Source organism: Danio aesculapii, chromosome 18 (genome assembly GCF_903798145.1).
Source record: "Danio aesculapii chromosome 18, fDanAes4.1, whole genome shotgun sequence".
In the NCBI taxonomy this organism is placed as follows: domain Eukaryota; kingdom Metazoa; phylum Chordata; class Actinopteri; order Cypriniformes; family Danionidae; genus Danio; species Danio aesculapii.
Window position 1 is genome coordinate 41367015 of NC_079452.1, and position 21985 is coordinate 41388999.

Sequence of the window (21985 nt, forward strand, 5' to 3'; positions counted from 1 at the left end):
TACTAACTGTATGCATTTATACATGTTAATCAAAATAATTTTAAGTATAGGGTAAGCATATAGGGTAAATATACAGTATATAACAAGTCTAGTCTACTATTTAATTCTTTTGAAGTACAGAAAAAGTTAACTGAAGGCATAAACTGAATAAACTAAAAGGAGGTAGACTAATAAGACATTTGTACAACTTTAAAAACAAATTCAGGGTATATGCAGGAATCCTAAAGGTAATTTCAATGCTTTTTTAAGACTTTTTAAAGACCCGCTCAGTATATTTAAGACCTCATCGCCACTTCAAGTTTTAATCAGTATCAAACCTTAAACTTAATAAACATTTGTAATTAAATCAATGGAGAACAACCACGCAACATAACTTAGATAAGCTCGGTAACAAAGCTTGAAAGAATAAATTACTTGGTTGTTTTCAGCGACAGGCTTCAGCCACAGTTTAAAGTCTACATTTTGCCATTTTGCCGTCCTGCGTTTGCCGCAAATTACGTGACATCACCCGGACGGAGGAGCTTGGATCGAGCATGGCGTTTTTGGTGTCAAACACTCTGGACAACGCTTGAACAAAATGTAAGACCTTGCAAAACACGATTAAGACTTTATAATACCTTTTACGGGCCCCCATTTTCTTATAATTTATCTTTTAATACTTTTTTAAGACCCCGTGGACACTCTGAAATTACTGTAGGCTAGTAAAGTATATCACATAGTGCTTGTGATATAGACCACAATATTACACTGTAAAAAAATGTTGGGTTCTACACAATCGATTTGTGTTGGAACAACATGAAGAAATAAAGTTAGTTCTTACAAATTTAAGTGGATGAAACCTGAAACAATTAAGTTATCCCACAAAAAACCTCAGGAGTTTTTTAAATTTTAAATAAGTAGTTTGATCAAACAGCAAACATAATTTTTTGAGTGTTGATTTTCATTTACTGCATCTATACAGTATATATAAACATAGTCATGTGCATTACATGGCATTCCAAAATCTAAGAACACCATGGTATTATTGATGTATTATTCAAAACTGTATTCAGTTTATACCATATACTGGAGTACAATACGATTGTCCATTTTAAAGGACTTCAAAACAGACAATAGCGTTATATTATACAGCATTAAAACATGGTGATAATACGGTACTTTGATATATATCCTATTACTGTCTGGCAATAATATTGCAAACAAACATGGTCCTACAATGATATATACCATGGTAGCACCTCTCCCACACAAATTAAGGAGCTTACACCACCTGCTGGACAATTCCTGAAAACATCCCATAAAAAATGTATGACATTTTCTAAAATGATCCACAAGCATTTAACAGCTTTATTGTTCATCAATAACAACCAAAATATCCTTACTCTGCACTAGTACAACTGATGTGCTTTATTTGGCAGTTTACAGCATGTGCGGTGATTCGATTGTGTGGTCCATCTGAGTCTGAGCTGCGGTACAAGCCGTTTTGTGCAGCTTTTCAGTTGAGAACAAGACTTTGGCTCTTTACAATAGTTACACGAGGGAGAGGAAATGTCTCAAAAACATAGCAGTTACATAGAAGTAACATAAAGAACATAGTCATTACAAATTTGCAACTCCAAAAAGGAACAACTGGCTAGTATGTTAATACACATATTCAACTTTACATTCTCATCCTTCAGGCCATAGTATGTCCATCATAATATGTCCATCAAAGAGATATTAGTTCAAATCTGGTGAGTTTAACTACAACATGAATAGTCCAGAAGAGCATCAAGTCCATACTAGGGGTTGCACAGACTGGTTGACTTAAATGCTCTGCCATGATGCTTTTTGATTGACGTCGACTAGGCGCGCTGTACAGATTACTTGGTTGTTGACCTGAACTACGAGACAGCCTTACACACGAAAGTAGTTCACCAAATGAAACTGCCCTCAGATTATTGAATTTATTTAAACTTTACTGTTCGCCTCACAGCAAGACGGTTGCTGGTTCGAGCCTCGGCTGGGTCAGTTGGCATTTCTGTGTGGAGTTTGCATGTTCTCCCCATGTTCGCGTGGGTTTTCCCCACAAGTAAAAAACATGTGGTATAGGTGAATTGAATAAGCTATTTTGGCCATAGTGTATGTGTGTGAATGAGTGTGCATGGATGTTTCCCAGTGATGGGTTGCAGCTGGAAGGGCATCCGCTGCGTAAAACATATGCTGGATAAGTTGGCGGTACATTCCACTGTGGTGACCCCTGATGAATAAAGGGACTAAGCTGAAAATAGAATGAATGAATGAATGAATGTTTACTCTTATGTCAGTGTGAACTTTAAATCAAACAGAAATCAGCCACGAAGATCGCTCCATGCAAATACCCTAGAGCAGATGCTAGCCAACTGCATTTACGCAACACTTGAAAAATGATGTGATTAACTGTTGTCCTCTGCAAAGCAGATGCTTACATATTTTGTCATAGAAACTTGAAACGTGCAGCCCTGTAGGTGTGGCAAACTTCATACCTTGTGTAAATATTATCGCAGGTGAAAGTAGTGAAGATGTACACAGTGAAGAGGCATCTGATAACCAAAATGAGCCAATAACCACGAAAAGGCCAGACTTAAGCTAATATTTAGAGTAGCTTTTTGGCCCACACTATTATCATAGCAGTAAAATATGCCACAGAGCAGGACTCTGACTGATGCGTTATGCTGTTATGAAATAACTTGCCATGAATCTATTCTATGTGCTGATGACTTATGCATGACTTTTGCACTAAATTGTTTTGTTGTTACATTCTTAGTAGAATGTGAAGTAATCAATGTGTTGACTCTGCATATTGCAGTAAAATTAGTGCTAATGTTGTGTTGTTAATGAAATAAGCAGTGTTGACAAGGCATTTGTTTTGCACTAAAATGAGTCCTTGGTAATGTTTCACTGTTTTTGCAACGTACAATGAGGTGTCAACATCATCTGTATATATTTTTTTTGGAAATTGTAAATTGTGGCATGTTGCACAACAATTGCATCTTGTGTTTTATTGATGACATCACCAGCGACTAGTCGACGTCGACTAGAATTTAATAGCATAAAAGTTGGCTTCAAAAAAATTTGAAGTCGTTCAGCCCCTAGTCCATAAGCACTCAACTCATAACATCGATTCTAGCATTTTAGTTAGGCCCCGATCACAACAAACACATTTTTATATGTGGTGAGATAAATGGTTTTAAATGGTTGTCAATTGTGCCGGGTGCCTCACATTTTAACCACCTGTTGCACCTCACATTTTTGACGGAGCGTTCAGTGCACCTGCAGTTGAAAGAAGTCAACTCTGTGTGTAAAAAGTGCCCAACGTCACGCACTCCAGCACCAAGATCATTGATACAGTGGTTGCCTAGCAAGATAAAGGAGCAACGCAGTGCTTATTTCTAAAGTCAACAAAAACACATTTTATTTAGCTTATTCAGTGTGATCGGGGCCTTAGATGCCAGATTTTAACACTGAACCTTCTCCATATTTTTTTACATATATTGTTCCTCTTCATTTGAAAAGTTAATAGACTCGGCTGGACTATCGCATGATCCTTGGTGCAGATCTGTCATTGGAACTCACTTTCCTGAGACGCACTCCTCTGCGGATGGTCTTCAGCATGTCCTCTCCTCCCTTTTCATGCCCTTCATCCTGCTGGAGGCTCTGGTCAGCCTGTGGATCTGCAGGGAACGGGAACTGGCCTTCGCCCAGAGCGTGAGCATTAGCCACCAGCTCTCCAATCTTTTCCACCAGACTATGGCGATTGGCAGCAAGTATCTGGTCTTCTTCTGAACTGAAGCCTGCAGCTCCAGGCGGTTGGGAGTAGACGCTTCCGCCCCCAGATCCCCATGTTGGCAGGCTCATTCGCTTTGGAGAAGCTTTGTACTCTAGTATTTCCATCGAGTCGTCATTATACAGGCTTTCCTCACTTCCATTGTGCTCTGGAGGAGGGCTGGGGAATCCAGGTGAGTCTGGGACAGTTGGCGTCTTTACCGGGACTATTGGCGGTCGGATGGGAATGGGACCCACAGTGGAAGGGGTGCGCCTCACGTTTGTTTTGGACGAAGGGGTTCTACGAATGGTGGCTGTCCCTGAGGCGATGATGTTACTTCCTTTCCCATTGGTTGTAGGGCCGGCCAGTGCTCCATGAAGCCCCGCAGTGCTGGCCGGCCTCTTAGTCTGGATCATTCGCCGGTAGTTTTGGGCCAGGTTGCTGTGGCGGGGGACGGTAGAGGACTTGTCAAAGTCTGTTTGTGTGTCGTTATCAGCGTCGCCGTTCATGGAATAACAATCATATTCAGATCCTGCAAAGAGGAAAGGAGAAGAGATGTCATTATCTAAACCAGGGGCTCCTGGAGGGCCAAGATACTGCAGAGCTCAATCTAGAGCCTAAAGGGTTTGATAGCTGGTTGAGGTGTGTTTAGTTGGAGTCTATAGGACAGTGGCATTCCAGGACTGAAACAAACACCTTGGCTGTTTCTCAATTCCAAGAATGCTGAGAATGGACTCGTGTTCTTGTGGAGACCGTTCTTGTCGTTACCTCGGAAGAACGAACTCAGGAGACCAGGAAAACAGAGAACGCGTCCTCTGAGAAATGAGATGCTGTGTTCTTCCTGATGTGGTCACATGACTTTCACGTGTTTTTAGCTGAAAATTATTTAAACATTACAGCATTTATACAATGATTAATTGTTTTTCCCGTTTTCACAATATATACTATGCATAAAGACCTTACAAATATACGTTGCACCATACAAATAAAACTTTATTTTAATACGAATTTCAGCAAATAAACACCCTTAATGTGTTTACGCCTTTATTAAGATTTTCATGTTAATGTTTATTTTCACTGTCTCATTTAGGAAAGCTCTTGAGACAAATAAGTTATATCTCTGAACTTTAATAATAAATCTATATAATATGCTGCGCTTCCCACCTCTTTTATTCGGCCGCAATGACTTCTGGTAACGAATTTTGAGCTCAAGTCTGCATCGATGTGTCCTCAATATCAAGAACACATCCGGGAACTTTCACGTGTCCTCCATTCTTGCAGTCTTGGGTTTTGGAAGTAAACTTTGACAGTTGATGATGATGTTACACAAGAACACGAGGACGCTAGAAAGCTAAAGAACGCATATTGAGAAACAGCCCTGGTCTTAAAAAACAGTAGCCATGTTTCAACTATTTATGTGCATTTCACTTAATCAGTTCAAGTTGTTATACTGGATTCACCCCAAACACAGAGTTCTACGTCGCCCATTCTAGTTTTCTCACAGATTATTTTTTACCTCAAGTGAATTTTGTGCTAGTACACACGATTTACATAAAATTAGGTAACATATAACTAATAAGTGCTCAACAATAGCTTAAAGTAAGACATTTGTAAATCATGCCCACAATGTGATTAAAAAGCAGTAACAAACTAGTATACCTTGCTGACATTGTGCAGGGATTAGTAAATCTTAAACTTAATTGAATTTCTATTGATTGTTTGGGTTATGCAGTTTTACATTAATAGAGTACCATTTTGTTAGCTCAGCAACATACTAATTACTGTTGAAAGTATGCTATCCACATCCAGTGAGGAGCAAAATGGAGTCTAATGGAGTCATTTTCTTTGTCGAGAAATTCAAACTGCTCATTTTTCCGTACTATTTCTCTAATTGAAATAAATGATTTCAATAAAATAGATAAAACTATTTTTAAATTAATTTCTATATATATTAAACAGTTATATTCTTTCAAAATAAGAGTCTGGTTATCTAAACAACTTTAGGATAAGAAAATAATACATTCAAATTCAAATGAAGGTAGTAAAAATATTAATTATATAATTAGTATGGCCTCCATGTTTATTTACATTTATTTGCAATTTTCTCCTAACATATTCTTTGTGGTGAACTAAATTTTTAACCCTGATCTATTTTGTTAGATTAATACATAAAACAATAAACCAGATTTGCACTTAAATCTAATTATATAGCATCCCAATAAAAGAATCAATTTAAAATCTAAATGTTTTACTGAGAAATGTATCAGAATGCACTTAGTTCAGCTTTGTGTTGATGTGTGGTGTGGTGTGTGTGTTACCCTGTGAGGGGATGGTGTCCTCCGAGCAGGACGGTGTGGTGTTTTGTGTGCTGTATCCACTGGAGTACTGAAGAGAGTCACAGCTGCTCTTCTGCGCCTGCTCTATACTGAGGCCACGAGTCAGAACCATAGCCAGCTCACTAGCGGCCGACGATACCAGCTTACCATGCTAACACACAACAACAGAAACATGGAAAATGTCAGAAAAACTCTGTCAAACAAGATGCAAGAAAGTCTTCAATGAATGTTCACCAAGGCTGCATTTATTTGATCAAAAATACAGCGAAAACAGTCATTAGAGATAGTAACTCATTATAGGTGGGGTTGGTTTGACATATGTTGAGTTGTGGAGCCTGCATATTTCTCTGTAATTTATTTATTTTTTTATATTTAATTAAATATATATATATATATATATATATATATATATATAGAGAGAGAGAGAGAGAGAGAGAGAGAGAGAGAGAGAGAGAGAGAGAGAGAGAGAGAGAGAGAGAGAGAGAGAGAGAGAGACATTAACAATGTAACCATGAAATGATATGTACAGTTGAGGTCAGAATTAAAAGTCTTCCTGCGAATTTCTGTGTAACAGTGCAAGGGTTTTTTCACAGTATTTCCAATAATATTATTTCTTTGGGGAAAGTTATATTTGTTTTTTTTGGCTAGAATAAAAGCAGTTTTTAATTAAAAAAAACATTTTAAGGTCAATATTATTAGCCCCCTTTAAGCAATATTTTTCGATTGTCTACAGAACAAACCATCGTTATACAATAACTTGCTTAATTACTCTAACTTGCCGAATTAACCTAGTTAAGCCTTTAAATTGCACTATAAGCTGAATACTAGTATCTTGAAAAACATCTAGTAAAATATTATGTACGGTCATCATAACAAAGATAAAACAGATATTATTATTAAAACTATTATGTTTAAAAATGTGTTGAAAAATATCTACTATATACTATCTAAAATATACAATAATTTAGGCCAAATATTTATGATTTCAACTGTATATTCTTTTCAGCTTTGTATTCAACTTGTACCTTGGCATTGGCATCTTTAGAGTTCATCCTAGCGAGCCTGTAAGTGTCCTCTGGGTGTGTGTGTGTATGTCCTCCTGCCCCACTAGAGGGCTCTGCAGCTTCAGTCCTGCGCTGCTGACCGACAGATGACTGCTCATACTGACCGACCTTTGACCAGTCCTGCTGCAGGGGAAAAACTGGGTTCAGGGTCACTGAAATATAGCCAGAACTGCACACAACCTGGATTTACTCATTCAGTACGTGTTTACTGTAATGAAAATGAACCAGGAGCCGGATGTTGGTTAATAATGAGAAACGGATGAGCAAGCAATTAAATGGGATGAGATTAAAACAAACAAGTTAAAATGAATAAAAATAACAGAGCATAAGAAAACAAACAAAAGTGGTGCAAATGAAAAAAACGAACCTTCCAGTAAGGAATCTTTGCTGTGGGTGAAGGGGAGTTTGATCCTGGGGATTGATTATATGAAGGGGACGCAGGAAGAATGTAAGAGTGAGGCCTGATGGACTCATTAAAACAGTGAGACGGGCGAAAGGTAGCAAAGGATGAGCCCAACTGTGGATGACAGGATGACCAGTCAAACATGGAGAACTTCAGTGAAAAAAACCCCAACAGCTTGATAATTCATCAAAATCACTCAAACAGCTGTCTTAACTCTTTTTATGCACAATATATATATATATATATATATATATATATATATATATATATATATATATATATATATATATATATATATATATATATATATATATATATATATATATATATATATATATACACACACAAAATATGCACTGTCATATTTAACAAGGGATCCATTGCATAAAATGATCCATTAGCAGATTTTTGTTTCATTAAAAGAGATGTAATATGTAATTATATATTAGATATGTAAAAATGTAATTATAAGTATATTTCTTTAATATGTTTTTTTTAATAAATCAGCATATTATAATTATTTCTGAAGGACCATGTGACACTAAAGACTGTAGTAATGATGCTGAAATATTTTTCTTTGCCATCACAAGAAAAAAAAGTATTTCAAAAGAATCATTTTAATTTTAAACTTCAATAAATTATGAAAAATGTATTTATTTTTGTTATTTTGAATAAACAAATATCACCTGGTGTGCTTAAGAAACTCTTTATTTTTCCAATCTTTTGGTGGTTGTTATATTCAATGGATTTTTATATTATATGTTATAAATATATTTAATAATAATTAATTTTATAGTTAATGTTATATGTGACGGTATGTTTAAAATGGTAAAGTTAAAGAAATATGAGGAACATAATTGCAAATCATGAAAAATCTAATAAAAATAATAATAATAATAGTAATAATAATAATAATAATAATAATGACAACAGAATATTGGGATGTACATTAAATAAAAAATTAACCAAAATTCCAATCTTCGAATAACACTTACTATTGTGGGAGAGCCGCACTCACTGACTGACTGACAGGTTTCTGAAGCCTCTGAGGACGCAGAACTGGACGACTTCTGTTAAATATAAGGACAGATAAGTGAGGCAAAAATAGACAATATATAAAAACAAAACCAAGACACTGCATCAGAGATGCCCAAACAAGGGACTGCAGGCCAAAGTTGGCTCATGGTAACCTTTGATTTGGCCCACCATCCCATCTGAGAAGAGAGGGAGAATGATGGGGATGGTTTAGAGGTTGTCACTTCAAATTTAATGTAAACTTTTATTTGATTGTTTTATTGTTAAGCTAATAAAATGTAAAAACTAACTGAAATTAAATGTTTACATTTAAATGGTGTCAATTAGTCAGATTTTTTAAATGTGCATACTGTCACACAACAGGAGGTCTTTGGTGAGCAAATCAAGGCAAAGGCAGATTCTGCTTAACTAGTGTATTCAGCATTGGACTTCACTGTTATTAATGTGATTATGTTTTAATTGCAATAAGTTCTAATTAAAAAAGTTATACTGCATTAGTTAATGCGATTCAAAGTAATGTTTTCTATTTATTTAGAATTATCATGAAATAGTTTATCAATCTATCAATGATAATTGGTTTTTAGTCCTTTATACGAAAAAGCTTGGGAACCTCTGCACTAAATGAAGGAGTAAGGACCTGGCTGGTGATGTCAGATGGCATCGGGGAGGGGGGTTTGGAGTGAACATTCGCATCTTGAGAGACGAATCCAGAATCATGAGAGGAGACGCTGCTCAGACGATGAGCGCCACCCGGAGGAAGATGAACCAAACTGACAGGAACACAAAAAAAAACATCAGTGTTTTTTGAAATGCAAATAAGAATGTCTCAATGCAAATAAGAATTGTTAAGAACACACAAACAATATTAAAAAAAAGCTTTACTGGCATCTATGGAACCTTTAAAATTCATGGAATGTTTGATCCCACATAAGGAATAGTTCACCATCTGTCATCGTTTACTCACCCTTCACTTGTTCAACATCTGAGTTACTTTCTTTTGTTGAACCCAAAGGAAGATATTTTGAAAAATGTTGGTAGCTAGCACCCATGGACGTCCATGGTAATTTTTTTCCTACTATGGAAGTTGATTGGTTCTAGCAACCAGCATTCTTCAAAATATCTTCTTTTATCAAGAAAGAAACTCGGATAGTTTTAAAACCGCATGATGGACAGTAAATGATGAGGCAATTCTTATTTTTGATTGAACGATCCCTTTAAATACTTCCTCAGTTGGTTGATTGCATTAAAACTAGCACTTTGGATATGCAAATAAACTCAGGTTCAAATTTCAGGTCTCTTTTTATCTGTTGTAATTCAGAAAACACTGAAAAAGTCCACTACACTTTCACAATTTTGTAGAATAAAATGTGTGTAATTGGGCAAATTATGTGTGAACAAATGCCTCACTAAAAACCTTCAGAATACAGATTTGGGGTGTAATAGCTGCTAAAGTGGAGATTTAAGCAGGAGAAACTCACTTTGAGAAAAGGTATTTGAAAAGATATACTGTAACAGAAATCTACAAACAGCAACTGATAAAGTGTGATGAAACACTCAAAAGTGTATTTCACTAAATCCCTAAATCTCTAAATGAGATAAAAGTGCATTTTCACCAGCAGTGTCTTGCCTTAAAGGTTATCCACACTCATAAAAAATAAAGGTACGCAAGCTGTCACTGGGGTGGTACCTTTTCAAAAGGTATTAATACCAAAATCCATATTAATACCTCAAGGGTACATATTAGTACAAAAGTGTTTTTAGGTTCTAATATATACTTTGGAGGTGCCAATATGGACCCTTTAAGTACAAATATGTACCTTTTGAATAGATACCACCCCAGTGACAGCTTGCGTACCTTTATTTCTGAGAGTGCAGACTAAAAAATATAGATTTTAAGGACTGTTCCCTGTAAGATTCTTTAGGAAAACCAAAGATGGTTGCTTATATTGCACCCCCCTTTGAAACTACCATTTTTAGAAATGCAAAAAAAAAAAAAAAAGATAAGATAAGCACCTGCAAAGGCTGCTTTTTCTGGATCCGATGCTGCTGGGAGAGGAAGGAGGTGTCTGGTAGGACCAATTATAGTCAGACCCTTTAAGGTCCAAAATCACCTAGAGGAAATCAGAAGTAGAATTTGTTCTTATGGTGTGTGTGTGTGTGTGTGTGTGTGTGTGTGTGTGTGTGTGTGTGTGTGTGTGTGTGTGTGTTAGGTGATGTTTATGTGTGTGTTTCAGCACCTGTTCACTAGCTTCTGGTAGTTTATGGGGGTCAGTGGTCAACACTGTGAGGTCTTCAATGATGGCCTGAAGATGAGTGGCTTCTCCCAGCATGGCAATTTCACCCACCTGAGGAAAGATGTAGATTCATATCCTTTAGAATTTTCATTTTAGTAAGGCAGCAAATACTTCTTCCTCTTATTCAATTTGTAAAATGTAATATCTAAGTATCTCATTCATTCATTTTCTTTTCAGCTTAGTCCCTTTATTAATCTGGGGTTGCCACAGAGGAATGAACCGCCAACTTACCCAGCACATGTTTTATACAGTGGATGCCCTTCCAGCTGTAACCAATCACTGGGAAAAACCCATACACTCTCATTCACACACATACACTATGGACAATTTAGCTTACCCAATTCACCTATAGCGCATGTCTTTGGACTGTTGGGGAAACCGGAGCACCCAGAGGAAACCCACGCAAACACGGGGAGAATATGCAAACTCCACACAGAAATGCCAACTGACACAGCCGATGTTTGAACCAGCGACCTTCTTGCTGCGAGGTGACAGCGCTATCTATATAATGATTTATTTTGTCATTACATCTGAAAAATGTTATATCTAAACTCAGAAATCTGTGTTTGTATGTTTCTATAATAAATGTGACCCTGGACAGGTGTATCTTTTGCAATAGTTAAAAATGCATTATATGAGTCAAAATGGTTGATTTTTCTTTTTTGCCAAAAATCGTTACAATTTTAATGATCATTAAAGGGATAGTTCACCCAAAAATGACAATTCTATCATCATTTACTCACCCTTCACTTGTTTAAAACCTTTAGAGTTAAAAACTCAAAAGAAACCTGTAACCATTGACTTTTATAGGAAAAACAAAACCATGGTAGTCAATGGTTCCAGGTTTTCAGCTATCTTCAAAATATCTTTTTTTGTGTTCAGAAGAAAGAAAAAGTTTGAAGCAGGTTTGAAACCACTTGAGGGTGAGTAAATAGTGAGTAAAACTTTATTTTTGGGTGAACTATCCCTTTCAAATCATGTTCCAGGAAGGCATCCTGTAACGCCCCATTCATACGGGGCATCAGTGTCAATGCTTGACAGAGGGCGTGTCAGAATTGGGGCTGACACGATCGTCATAGCAGCGTCAGCCAATGAAATTAGTCAGTAATAGGCCACTGCCTGAGCTGGCGTATTTGCATACAGCGATCTGATTGGCTGACGCTTCCGTTGGCGCTTGAAAAGTTGAGCAAGTCCCAACTTCTGCAGCGAGCAACGCCTCTGAAACGGCGCCGACGGATCCACAATGCAGTTCGGCAACGCCTGATGTCACCTATTCAAAGTGAATGGGAAGCGTTGAAGCTGACACCTCGTGTGAATGGGGCGTAAATGTCTCACTGTAAATTTCTAAATGTACTTTTTTGATTAGTAATACGCATGGCTAAGGACTCAATTTGGATATCTTTAATGGCGAATTCATCAATATATTTAGATTTTTTGAACCCTCAGATTTCAGATAGTTATATTGTTGTTTTTCGGCCAAACTTTGTTCTGTTCTAACAAACCAAATAAACCAAATAAATCTCAATTTCCAAAAACTAGCACTTGTGGTCATGTGTTTCAGGGTTACAAATGTTACATGTAAATAATTATATGTATTTACTTTTACATGTGTGATGTTTTACATTATGCACTGAAAATGACAGTAGCATTTCATTTACAAATATTGCAGCAATAATTAGTAAAATATTTTATCCATACTCATCATATATTTTATACAAAACAATGTGCTTATTTAAGCTTAAATTGAAATAACTAACACTACCAGTCTTGTACGAGATCAGGCTTCACTTACATATACTTAACAATAAAGTGATTGCAGTCTTTATATATTATGAACATATAGTTAGAAGTCAGAATTATTAGCCACCCTGTATATTTTTTACACAATTTCTGTTTAACAGAGAAGTTTTTTTTAACACATTTCTAAACATGACTGTTTGTCCTGTAGAGAATCGAAAAAATTGCTTAAAGGGGAAAACAATATTAGCCTTAAAATAGTTTAAAAAACAAAAGAAAAACTGGATTTATTCTAGCTGAAATAAAACAAATAAGACTTTCCCCAGAAGACAAAATATTGTCGCAAATAGTGTGAAAAATTCCTTGCTCTGTTAAACATCATTTGGAAAATATTTGAAAAAGAAAAAATGTTGACTTTAACTGTACATCTTGCTAGACCCCCTCAAAGTAACTTTATTGCCCTCTCACCACCACAGGCTGCAGGAAGCTGATGAAGGTGCAGTATCTTCCCCTCTCCTCCAGCAGAGCTCGACGAACTGCCTGCTTCTCCGTCTCCTCCATCAGTAGATACATGTCATTCACATCCTGCATGGCACTGTTTAGCTGCGGCTGAAGACCTCCACGACCTGAAACCGACACACAGACACAGAGAGTGAGGACACAAAACAACCACTGAAGATATCACTGCCATCCCATAAAATTACACAACCGTTCAAAAGTTTGGGTTTTTTATTGAAACGAAATGAACTATTCAGCAGACTTGTTTTAGAGTCAAATGATTTTTCAGAAATCATTCTAATATTAGTGATTATTATTGTTATTATTATTCGGAATGAACCGCCAACTTATCCAGCATCGGTTTTACGCAGTGGATGCCTGTCCAGCTGCAAACCATTACTGCAACATCCATACACAGTCAGTCACACAGATACACTACGGCCAATATAGCTTACCCAATTCACCTGTACCACATGTCTTTGGATTTGTTGAGCAAACCGGTGCACCTAGAGGAAACCCACACAAACACAGGGAGAACATGCAAACTCCACACAGAAATGCCAACTGACCCAGCCGAGGCTTGAACCAGCGACCTTCTTGCTGTGAGGTGATCATGCTACCCACTGCGCCACCGTGACACCCTATTATCATTATTATTATTAATGATAATAGTGATAAAAGCAATAATGACTGGGGTAATTATTTTATTTGAAACTACATACAACAAGAAAGCAGTTATTTAAAAATTTGATTTTAATTTTTTTAAACGGCACCTTGATGAACAGAATAATTTTCTTAAAAAAAAACATGAAAAAAAAAAAAACCTGACCCCAAACTTTTGACCGGTAGTGTATCTTTCATTAATTTGGGCTGTCCTTGAGCGTTCATTAGATATAGATGTAATTAAAATTCATTTACTCTCATGGGGTTTATATACATCACAAATGTGTTATTAATAATTATATATACAATGATTTAACAATTACAATTTCTCATTATGATCGAAAAATAATTTTACAGTTTATAGAAATAAAACTTTACATTTTTCATGAAAACTCAAAACTTTTTATTGTCTCCAAACTTATTGTGATGATCCTTTTTACATTTCCGGGTTTCCAGTAACGGAAGTCATCATAGTTATGTAAACTTAAAGCGCAGTGAATGAGAGAATACAACAAATAATTATTTTTACAATCGCATTTGCTGAAATAATAAAAGAGAAACTCCACACTGATGTTATCGAGATGTTCAGAAAATGAAGACAAAAAAATGTGTGAGACTAAAAACGGCAGCAAGAAGAGAGACCAATGTCAAATTTACTGCCCTCCCATTGACCCTGCATAAGAAACACCTCACATAAGTGCTAATTCTTTTTTTGTATTTTGATGCAAAGATGATATAATACATATGTTAATGAATATAAATGTACATACGTTTTTTAAACCAAAATATTTAATTAAGATTTAAGATTATGTTGACCGTTAAATGCAAGGTCTGAAAAATGAAAAAGGTCTATATAGTATTTTTTTTAAATTTTAGTTTATGACTGTTTTATAAAATTATGTTGTTGTTTTTAATTTTGGGGGAATTTTTTATTTTCACCTGAAATATGAAATGCAAAGTATGCATATTTTGAAAGTGTATATCATTGTATTCAATACTTTACTGTATCAGTATTTCAGCATGGACTATAATAAGAAATGTTTTTGGAGACCAAATCAGCATATTAGAAGGATTTCTAAAAGATCATGTGACACTTAAAAAATAAAGTGTGACTCCTGAATAAACAACTAAAATACGCTAAAACAGAAAGCAGGAACTTTAGATTGTTAAAATATTCAACAGTACTGCTGATTTCCCTTTAGTTTTATGCAGATTTCAGATGCTGCCTTGAGCATAAGACTTCTTTCAACAATTAATAACATTTTTCAAAACCCAAACTTCTGAACAGCACCAAGATGCACTAACTGGATGAACTGAAAATGTGTATTTTCCATTTACGTCACATGAAAACACAGATGTCCCATGGGTCATCAAAACGAAGACAGATACAGGAGGATGATGTCAACACAGCAAACAGGCATTGTCAGGCTTCATGCAAGGAAACCTTCGTGACCATATAATGAAAATAGATGAGTTGATGATGCTCTGAATCTAAACACCCCAGACTCAACGATTGTACAATGTGATGGACTTTGACAACACGGATGCTTATTATGTCTGATGGATAGAATGACAATAAGATGAACATGCTGAGCAAACAATGGAGCATTTGAGAAGACACTAAAACATTCTGATGAAATGCACGCAAAACACCTTGGAATGAAATGAAATCGAGTTTAGTTATGCTAAATGTGATCAGTTATGAAAGAACTGCTTGAATACGTACCTGGTAGCTCTAGAGTTTATACGCAGAAGCCAAGCCAATCACAGTATGAAAGACAGAGAGAAAAACAGCATGAAGAGATCGCAAAGGTGTGAAGAAATGCAAGCGAATGCAATAGCAAGCATGTCTGTTGCACATTTTTGACTCTGTTTATACATGGTGTAAATGTGCATTCTGTCAATGTGATCACAAGTGAGGGCAAAAAAACAAGTTTAAACAGTGTAGGCTTCTGCGGGTATCAAATTTTCTTAATGCGATAAATCGCTAAAGCTTTTATCACGGTATACAGTAGTATCACAATGTGTACCTAAACCAGGGGTAGGGAACCTATGGCTCGGGAGCCACATGTGGCTCTATGACCAAAAATATGTGGCTCTCCAGCTGTCTCTCTTCAGTAATATTTTAAAGTTTAAAAAACTAAAACTGTCACTAGAAATCAGTTTCCTGTTGAAAATACAATTAGAATTCCTTTTTGTAATGTATTTTTACAGCAAAATTAATAAGAACTCTGTTGGATGTGGATTAACTTGAATCGCGACACCAATAAAGGGCAAGCAACTTACATTTTTACTGTTACCTCGTGCACATGAATTCAAACAACAGTCATGAGTGGTGATGGTGAAAGAGAAAAATTCTATAAATTGTCCTTTCTTCATTTATAGACTGGCTCAACATGTGAAGCTTCATATTTGTTTATTTTTGAGTTGTGTGTGAAAAATTAAGATAAATGTCTCCAGTTATTTGACATTGTTATGAACACCACTGCAAATACAAAACTAATATTCTTAAAAAGCACTCAAAATTCACTGTAAATAAATAAAAAATTGACAGCATTTTGAAGCACTTACTATATCAATATTGCACATTTTTATTATCATGATAAACTGAATTATTGAATCATCAAATAGATCTAAAACATAGTCACAAGGTAATCACAAGTCATGTGTGGGGCTTGTGACATCACAGTAGGGGAAAATCTGGAACCGCCTGTTTTTTATTTATGGATTTTTACCATTACAGGCTGGTTGTTTACATACACTGTGGAAATTCATCAGCATTTACAAAAGTGAATCTTTTATAAAACGTCCTCTTCAAAAGTGAACCAAATGGTATCATCTCTTCACTAGATGGTGGTATAATTTACTGGCTATCATAATATCCTCAATAGGGCTACTGTGACACTCTTTATAATCTGGCTTTGACCTAATTAATCTTAGCATCAGAAGTAGTTAGCATGCAAGAGAGAGCTGAGTGAGAAAAGACCCCAGCGTGACACATATTCACTAAATCTTTACCATACCGAACGCAGTAATCCCCTGAACACCATCCACAGAGTGAGTGTGAGTGAGAAGGGAAATCATAGTGCTGACTGAGTGGGGAAAAAACAGAGACTGACCTTTTCTGGCTTTCTTCTGAAGCTTTATTGTGTCAGAAGACTTCTTCTTGATCTCCTGCCTGGAGCGCTTGTACTCTGGTCAGCAGAAGAAAGGTGTAAATTTAGGACAGAGATGTTAGCGTTGCAGAGAGAATGAACAGGTTTGCTTATTGACAGCCGAGAAAATTCAGTCGTGTACCTTTGGCATGGTCTTTATCAAGCAGGGCTGCAGTTTTCTTCCACTCTTCGATCTTGTCTTGGAGTGGGGCAATCATTTTTTCCATTAGAGCACTAATAATGAATAAAAAGGCTAAAATTAAACAACAGAAATAATTTAATCACCCAACACAGTATTGTTTAAGGGCATAGTCTTAAAAATAAATTGAATAAATTAAGAAATTTACAGAATTATATAGCTGGGCATAAAATATACCTTATATAATTGCATACATTTACATTCAAGCCTAAAATTAGTCATAACCTGGGGTATAAATAATTTTGGGCTTGAGTATATTTTTTATGCACAATTTACACACAGACTATGGATTTAAAGTTTGTAATTATTACATTTTTTAATTTGGCAGAAAAATTTTTTTACATTTTGACTATATTTATTTGATAGAAAATATAGTAAAAACAGTAATATTCTGAAATTGCTCTTTTATATAAAGTATTACCTGGAATCTATCATTTAAAAGAGATGTTTTGCTATTTTAAAGGTGCTGTATGTAAGTTTTTAACTCTTCTAAAGCTTAAAAATACCATATGTTTGCAGATATTTAGGAACATGCTAAGTGAACATTCTTGTTTATCTGAAAAACAATGCTGAAGTTAGATATTCTGCTTTGAAAATGTCTGTTACATGCCGGAACTCTATCTTTGTTTTGATTCAATTAACCAGCCCAATGCCAATTATATTTTAGTACTCCAGGTTGCCTTTGTGGAAAACCGCGCATTTCAGTCAGGAAGACTATCCAAACATGCATCCGCGACCGAAATGTGACCTCTGGTGGACAGTAGCAAACTCCGAAAGGAGACGCAGATTCATAGTTCCACATGAGGTTATTAACTAGCAAATAACATAAATAATACGAATGTAAACATTAGGTGAGCAGGTTACAGGTTGTAATTGCATGTCCTAACAACATTCTACGTGATAAAACACAACAAATTTAAATACAGCCATTCAGAAGCAAATAAATGATTAGTGCACTTACTGCACTCCAACAAAATGGTTTACTATATAATTAATAAATATTAAACCTCTTTAACATTATTAAATGAAGATGCTGAATCACTGATATGTGTTGGTTTACACTGAGTCACAGTTCTAAAGTTCAATTTCGAACGGTTTATTTTATTTTCAAGATCTGAGGTGAACTATCTGCTGCTGCTTTCAGTAGATTAATAAATGTCAAGTAAAATGGCTTTCAATCTCACATTACAAGCATTTAACACTGAATATGAGGTGGACCTGACGTAAACATTGTCAATTTATCCTGTTGTTCATGTGCAAGAAATAGAAGCCGTTTCTATTTCAGGTGTTGGTTTTATTTAGAACACGATTTAAATCAGCCTTAGATAAGCCTTTAGGCTCAATAGTTAGGCACACTTGATGTCGTCAAACTGGCAACCTGCACTTGCGTGTGTTTTGAACTAGGCGTGTAATACTATGTTCAACCATTGGGTGTCAAACTTACATACTGCACCTTTAAAACAACAACAACAACAACAACAACAACAACAACATCAACAACAACAACAACAACAACAATATTTTCAGTGACGAGATCTTTCTCAAATGATTTTAATATGCTGATCAAGAAACATTTACGATTATCATTAACATTTATTTGAATTTAAATGCTCTTTTTATTATTAATTATTATTTTTCTTTATTGTTATTTTTCTTATTATAATTAGCTCACAAGTATAATTTTTATATAATCATACTGTTCATTTCTTGACTAAACAGAATTTTTTTAAATATCTTAACTTTTTATCAGTTTACAACCTCACTGTTCAATAAAAGTAATAATAAAAAAAACACATTTTCCACAAAAACAATTTATTACACTGTAAAAAATGCTGCAGAAATGACTTGTGTTGGGACAACATGAAGGAATATAGCCTACTTATTTTTTATAAATTGAAGTGGATTGAACATAAAACAATTAAGTTTCCCCCCAAAAACTCTGTTTCTGCTCATTTTTTAAATAAGCAGTTTGAACAAACAGCAAACATAATGTTTTGAGTGGACAATTTCTGAAGAATCATGTAGGAAGACTAGAGAAGTGATACTGCAAATTCAGCGTGCTGTCCCAGAAATAAATTATGGCTGACACATCTCCATTTGTGTTCCACGGAATAAGTAAAAACCATAATTATTTTGAAATCATCTGGAGATTAAATGACTAGGAAAGTGTGCATTTCCGAGTGAACTGTTCCTTTAAGGTCAAATCCATGAGCTAATTCGGTCTCTCTGAAGACGACAGGCGCTTTAAAACATCTGAGCAGGTTGATTGATCTATGGATGTTTGCTTATCTCCGCAGTGGAAAATCAATGACTGGCAGAGACATAAAATCCTGTCTGTGCGTCTGACTGGCGGGGAGCGAGGCATGAAAGGGATCACGCCATTGCATGGGTCGATCACTCACTTGGTGAAGTGGCGCAGTTTGGCTTCGATGCTGCGGTGTCGCATGCACATCCGGGTCAAAGCCGAGCCGATATCCCTGGTGGCACCTGACAATGAGACAAATGAATGAGCTGAATATGAAATATGAACTTCTTGCACATTTGAAGTATGAAAATGACAGTTTAACAATTAAAAACAACCCAAGTTTACCAATGTGCTTCACAAAAAAAAAAAAAAAAAAAAACACAAACAACAAGAGTTATTCATAAATAAAATCAAGTTAAAAAAATAAAGAAGTTTTAAACATAAAGCCTGAAAATATATTTATGGCCAGAAGGGGGCAGCTTTATCAGAAGCACAAAAGCAACTCCATTAAAGAAAACAAGCATGCACTTAGTCTGTAAAAAATGAACGATAATGGCACCATATTCACAAGAGACAGATCTTCAAAGGCTGCAAATAGAACACTTCCCAAACTGAATGGCTCTAATCCATCATGGAGTGTGCACTCGCTTGGTGACCTTGAGGACAATTACTTAGCGGTGTTAACTTTCCTCTCTGGCCAAGTGTAATTAAAATGGGGTCTTAAGCTATAAAGACCAGCCGGCCTTGGCCTGAACACAACCAGCATTGCAGCCAGAGCTGATGAGATTGAACTCTGATGCTATGAGGGTCAAGAGATGGGCCAAAGTCTCTACTTATAGTAGTTCATGGGCTAGTGAACGTAAGGGGAGATATATGTGATAGATTATGATGGGAATCAAAAATAATGGATCAATTATGGTTTTTACTTCACTGCATTCTGGTTTCTTAATTCATCTACTAAAGATTATTTTAAATGCCAAATGATTATATATGTTGTTAGAAAATCCGTGTAAAACATTTGTTGGCATGGATGAATTTTTTAGAGGCAGAGTCAATGCAATCCAATGCTAAGACTTTGCCAATATAAAAAACACAATTATTATTAATATTACATTTATATTAATATTAAACCAAGCAAAGCAAAATGTCGCATTTTATATGTTTGATTGATTAAAATCAAATTGTCAAGAATCATTCGCTTGGAATAAATTAAGAATCAATCAAACTATACACAAGCTGTGTTAGTTTTCCACTAAAAAGAGCCACATCATTCACATGCAACTGGGCTGTACTGGTTTTCCATTCACTAAAAAGAATCCTTTCATTAGAGTCATTTGCTAGTGAATCAGATTACAGTGGTTCCTCATGTATTTTTTTGATTCGCTAAAAATAATCCTTTCATTAGAGTCATTTGCTAGTGAATCAGACTACAGTGGTTCCTCGTGTATTTTTTTGATTCACTAAAAAGAATCCTTTCATTAGAGTCATTTGCTAGTGAATCAGACTAAAGTGGTTCCTCTGTATGTTTTTAATTCACTAAAAAGAATCTTATCGTTAGAGTAATTTGCTAGTGAATCTAACTGCAATGGTTCCTCTGCATGTTTTTGATTCACTTAAAAAGGATTCTTTTTTAAAATTTTGTCATTTGCTAGTGAATCAGACTACAGTGGTTTCTCTGTATGTTTTTGATTCACTAAAAAGAATATTTTTATTAGAGTAATTTGCTAGTGAATCGGACTACAGTGGTTCCTCTGTATGTTTTTGATTCACTAAAAAGAATCTTTTCGTTAGAGTCATTTGCATGTGAATCAGACTACAGTGGTTCCACAGCATATTATTGATTCACTAAAAAGAATCTTTTTGTAAGAGTCATTTGCTTCTGAATCAGACTACAGTGATTCCTTTTCATGTTTTTGATTCACTAAAAAGAATCTGTATTAATTTAATAATTTGCTAGAGAATCAGACTACAGGGGTTCCTCTGAATGTTTTTGATTCCCTAAAAGGGACCTGTTCATTAGAATCATTTGTTTAAGAACTGGACTTCATGGATGTGCTTTATATTTTTAATTCAATAAAAAGAACCTGTTCAGTAATCTAGTAAACAAACCTGTAACTGCAGAAAGGCATGATTTTTTTTATTCAACAAAAAGGACAGATTTATTAGAATCATTTGGTCGAGAATGGATTCCCTTGGTTGTTCTGTATGTTTTTGATTCACTGAAATAAAAAAAAAACATCAGCTCATTGTAGTGATTCATTTGAGAGTGGTGGTACCTCTGAAAATGCATTATTGCAGAATCAGCATTTCATCTACATCAGCAGAAAAATGCGTGCTGGAGATTCACTAATGGTTTATGTCACATTTGTATATGATTTATTGATTATGTCAGAGCGTTTATACACCAAAAATAAATGTGTGTGTGCAACAAGAAATGGGAGCAGTCCAGAAGAACAGCCCTCCATCTCTCCTTCCAGGTCCAAAGGGAAAAGGAGTGAACCCGGTAAAGGGATATCCCTCCATTCTTCCACTCTGTATCTGCCTTTCCTGTCTGCTCATGTTTCCTAAACAC

General features: G+C 35.6%; 1 protein-coding gene across 4 annotated transcripts in view; it reads right to left on the bottom strand.

Moving 5' to 3' along the window:
- Nucleotides 1-2596: 2596 nt before the first annotated feature.
- The window catches only part of mtss1la (MTSS I-BAR domain containing 2a), a 58012-nt gene continuing 38623 nt past the window's right edge, over nt 2597-21985 (bottom strand). For 2 of the 4 annotated variants that reach the window (XM_056477968.1, XM_056477972.1), the window contains exons 4-15: nt 19571-19655; nt 17112-17203; nt 16934-17008; nt 13122-13279; nt 10860-10967; nt 10636-10733; nt 9260-9392; nt 8583-8657; nt 7552-7701; nt 7146-7307; nt 6103-6271; nt 2597-4316 (exon numbers count right to left, since the gene is read on the bottom strand). In XM_056477968.1, the coding sequence (XP_056333943.1) occupies nt 3553-4316; nt 6103-6271; nt 7146-7307; nt 7552-7701; nt 8583-8657; nt 9260-9392; nt 10636-10733; nt 10860-10967; nt 13122-13279; nt 16934-17008; nt 17112-17203; nt 19571-19655 (2069 nt within the window). In that variant the 3' untranslated portion in view covers nt 2597-3552. The remainder of the gene's footprint in view (nt 4317-6102; nt 6272-7145; nt 7308-7551; nt 7702-8582; nt 8658-9259; nt 9393-10635; nt 10734-10859; nt 10968-13121; nt 13280-16933; nt 17009-17111; nt 17204-19570; nt 19656-21985) is intronic. The other 2 variants (XM_056477970.1, XM_056477971.1) reach the window with 2 other exon arrangements.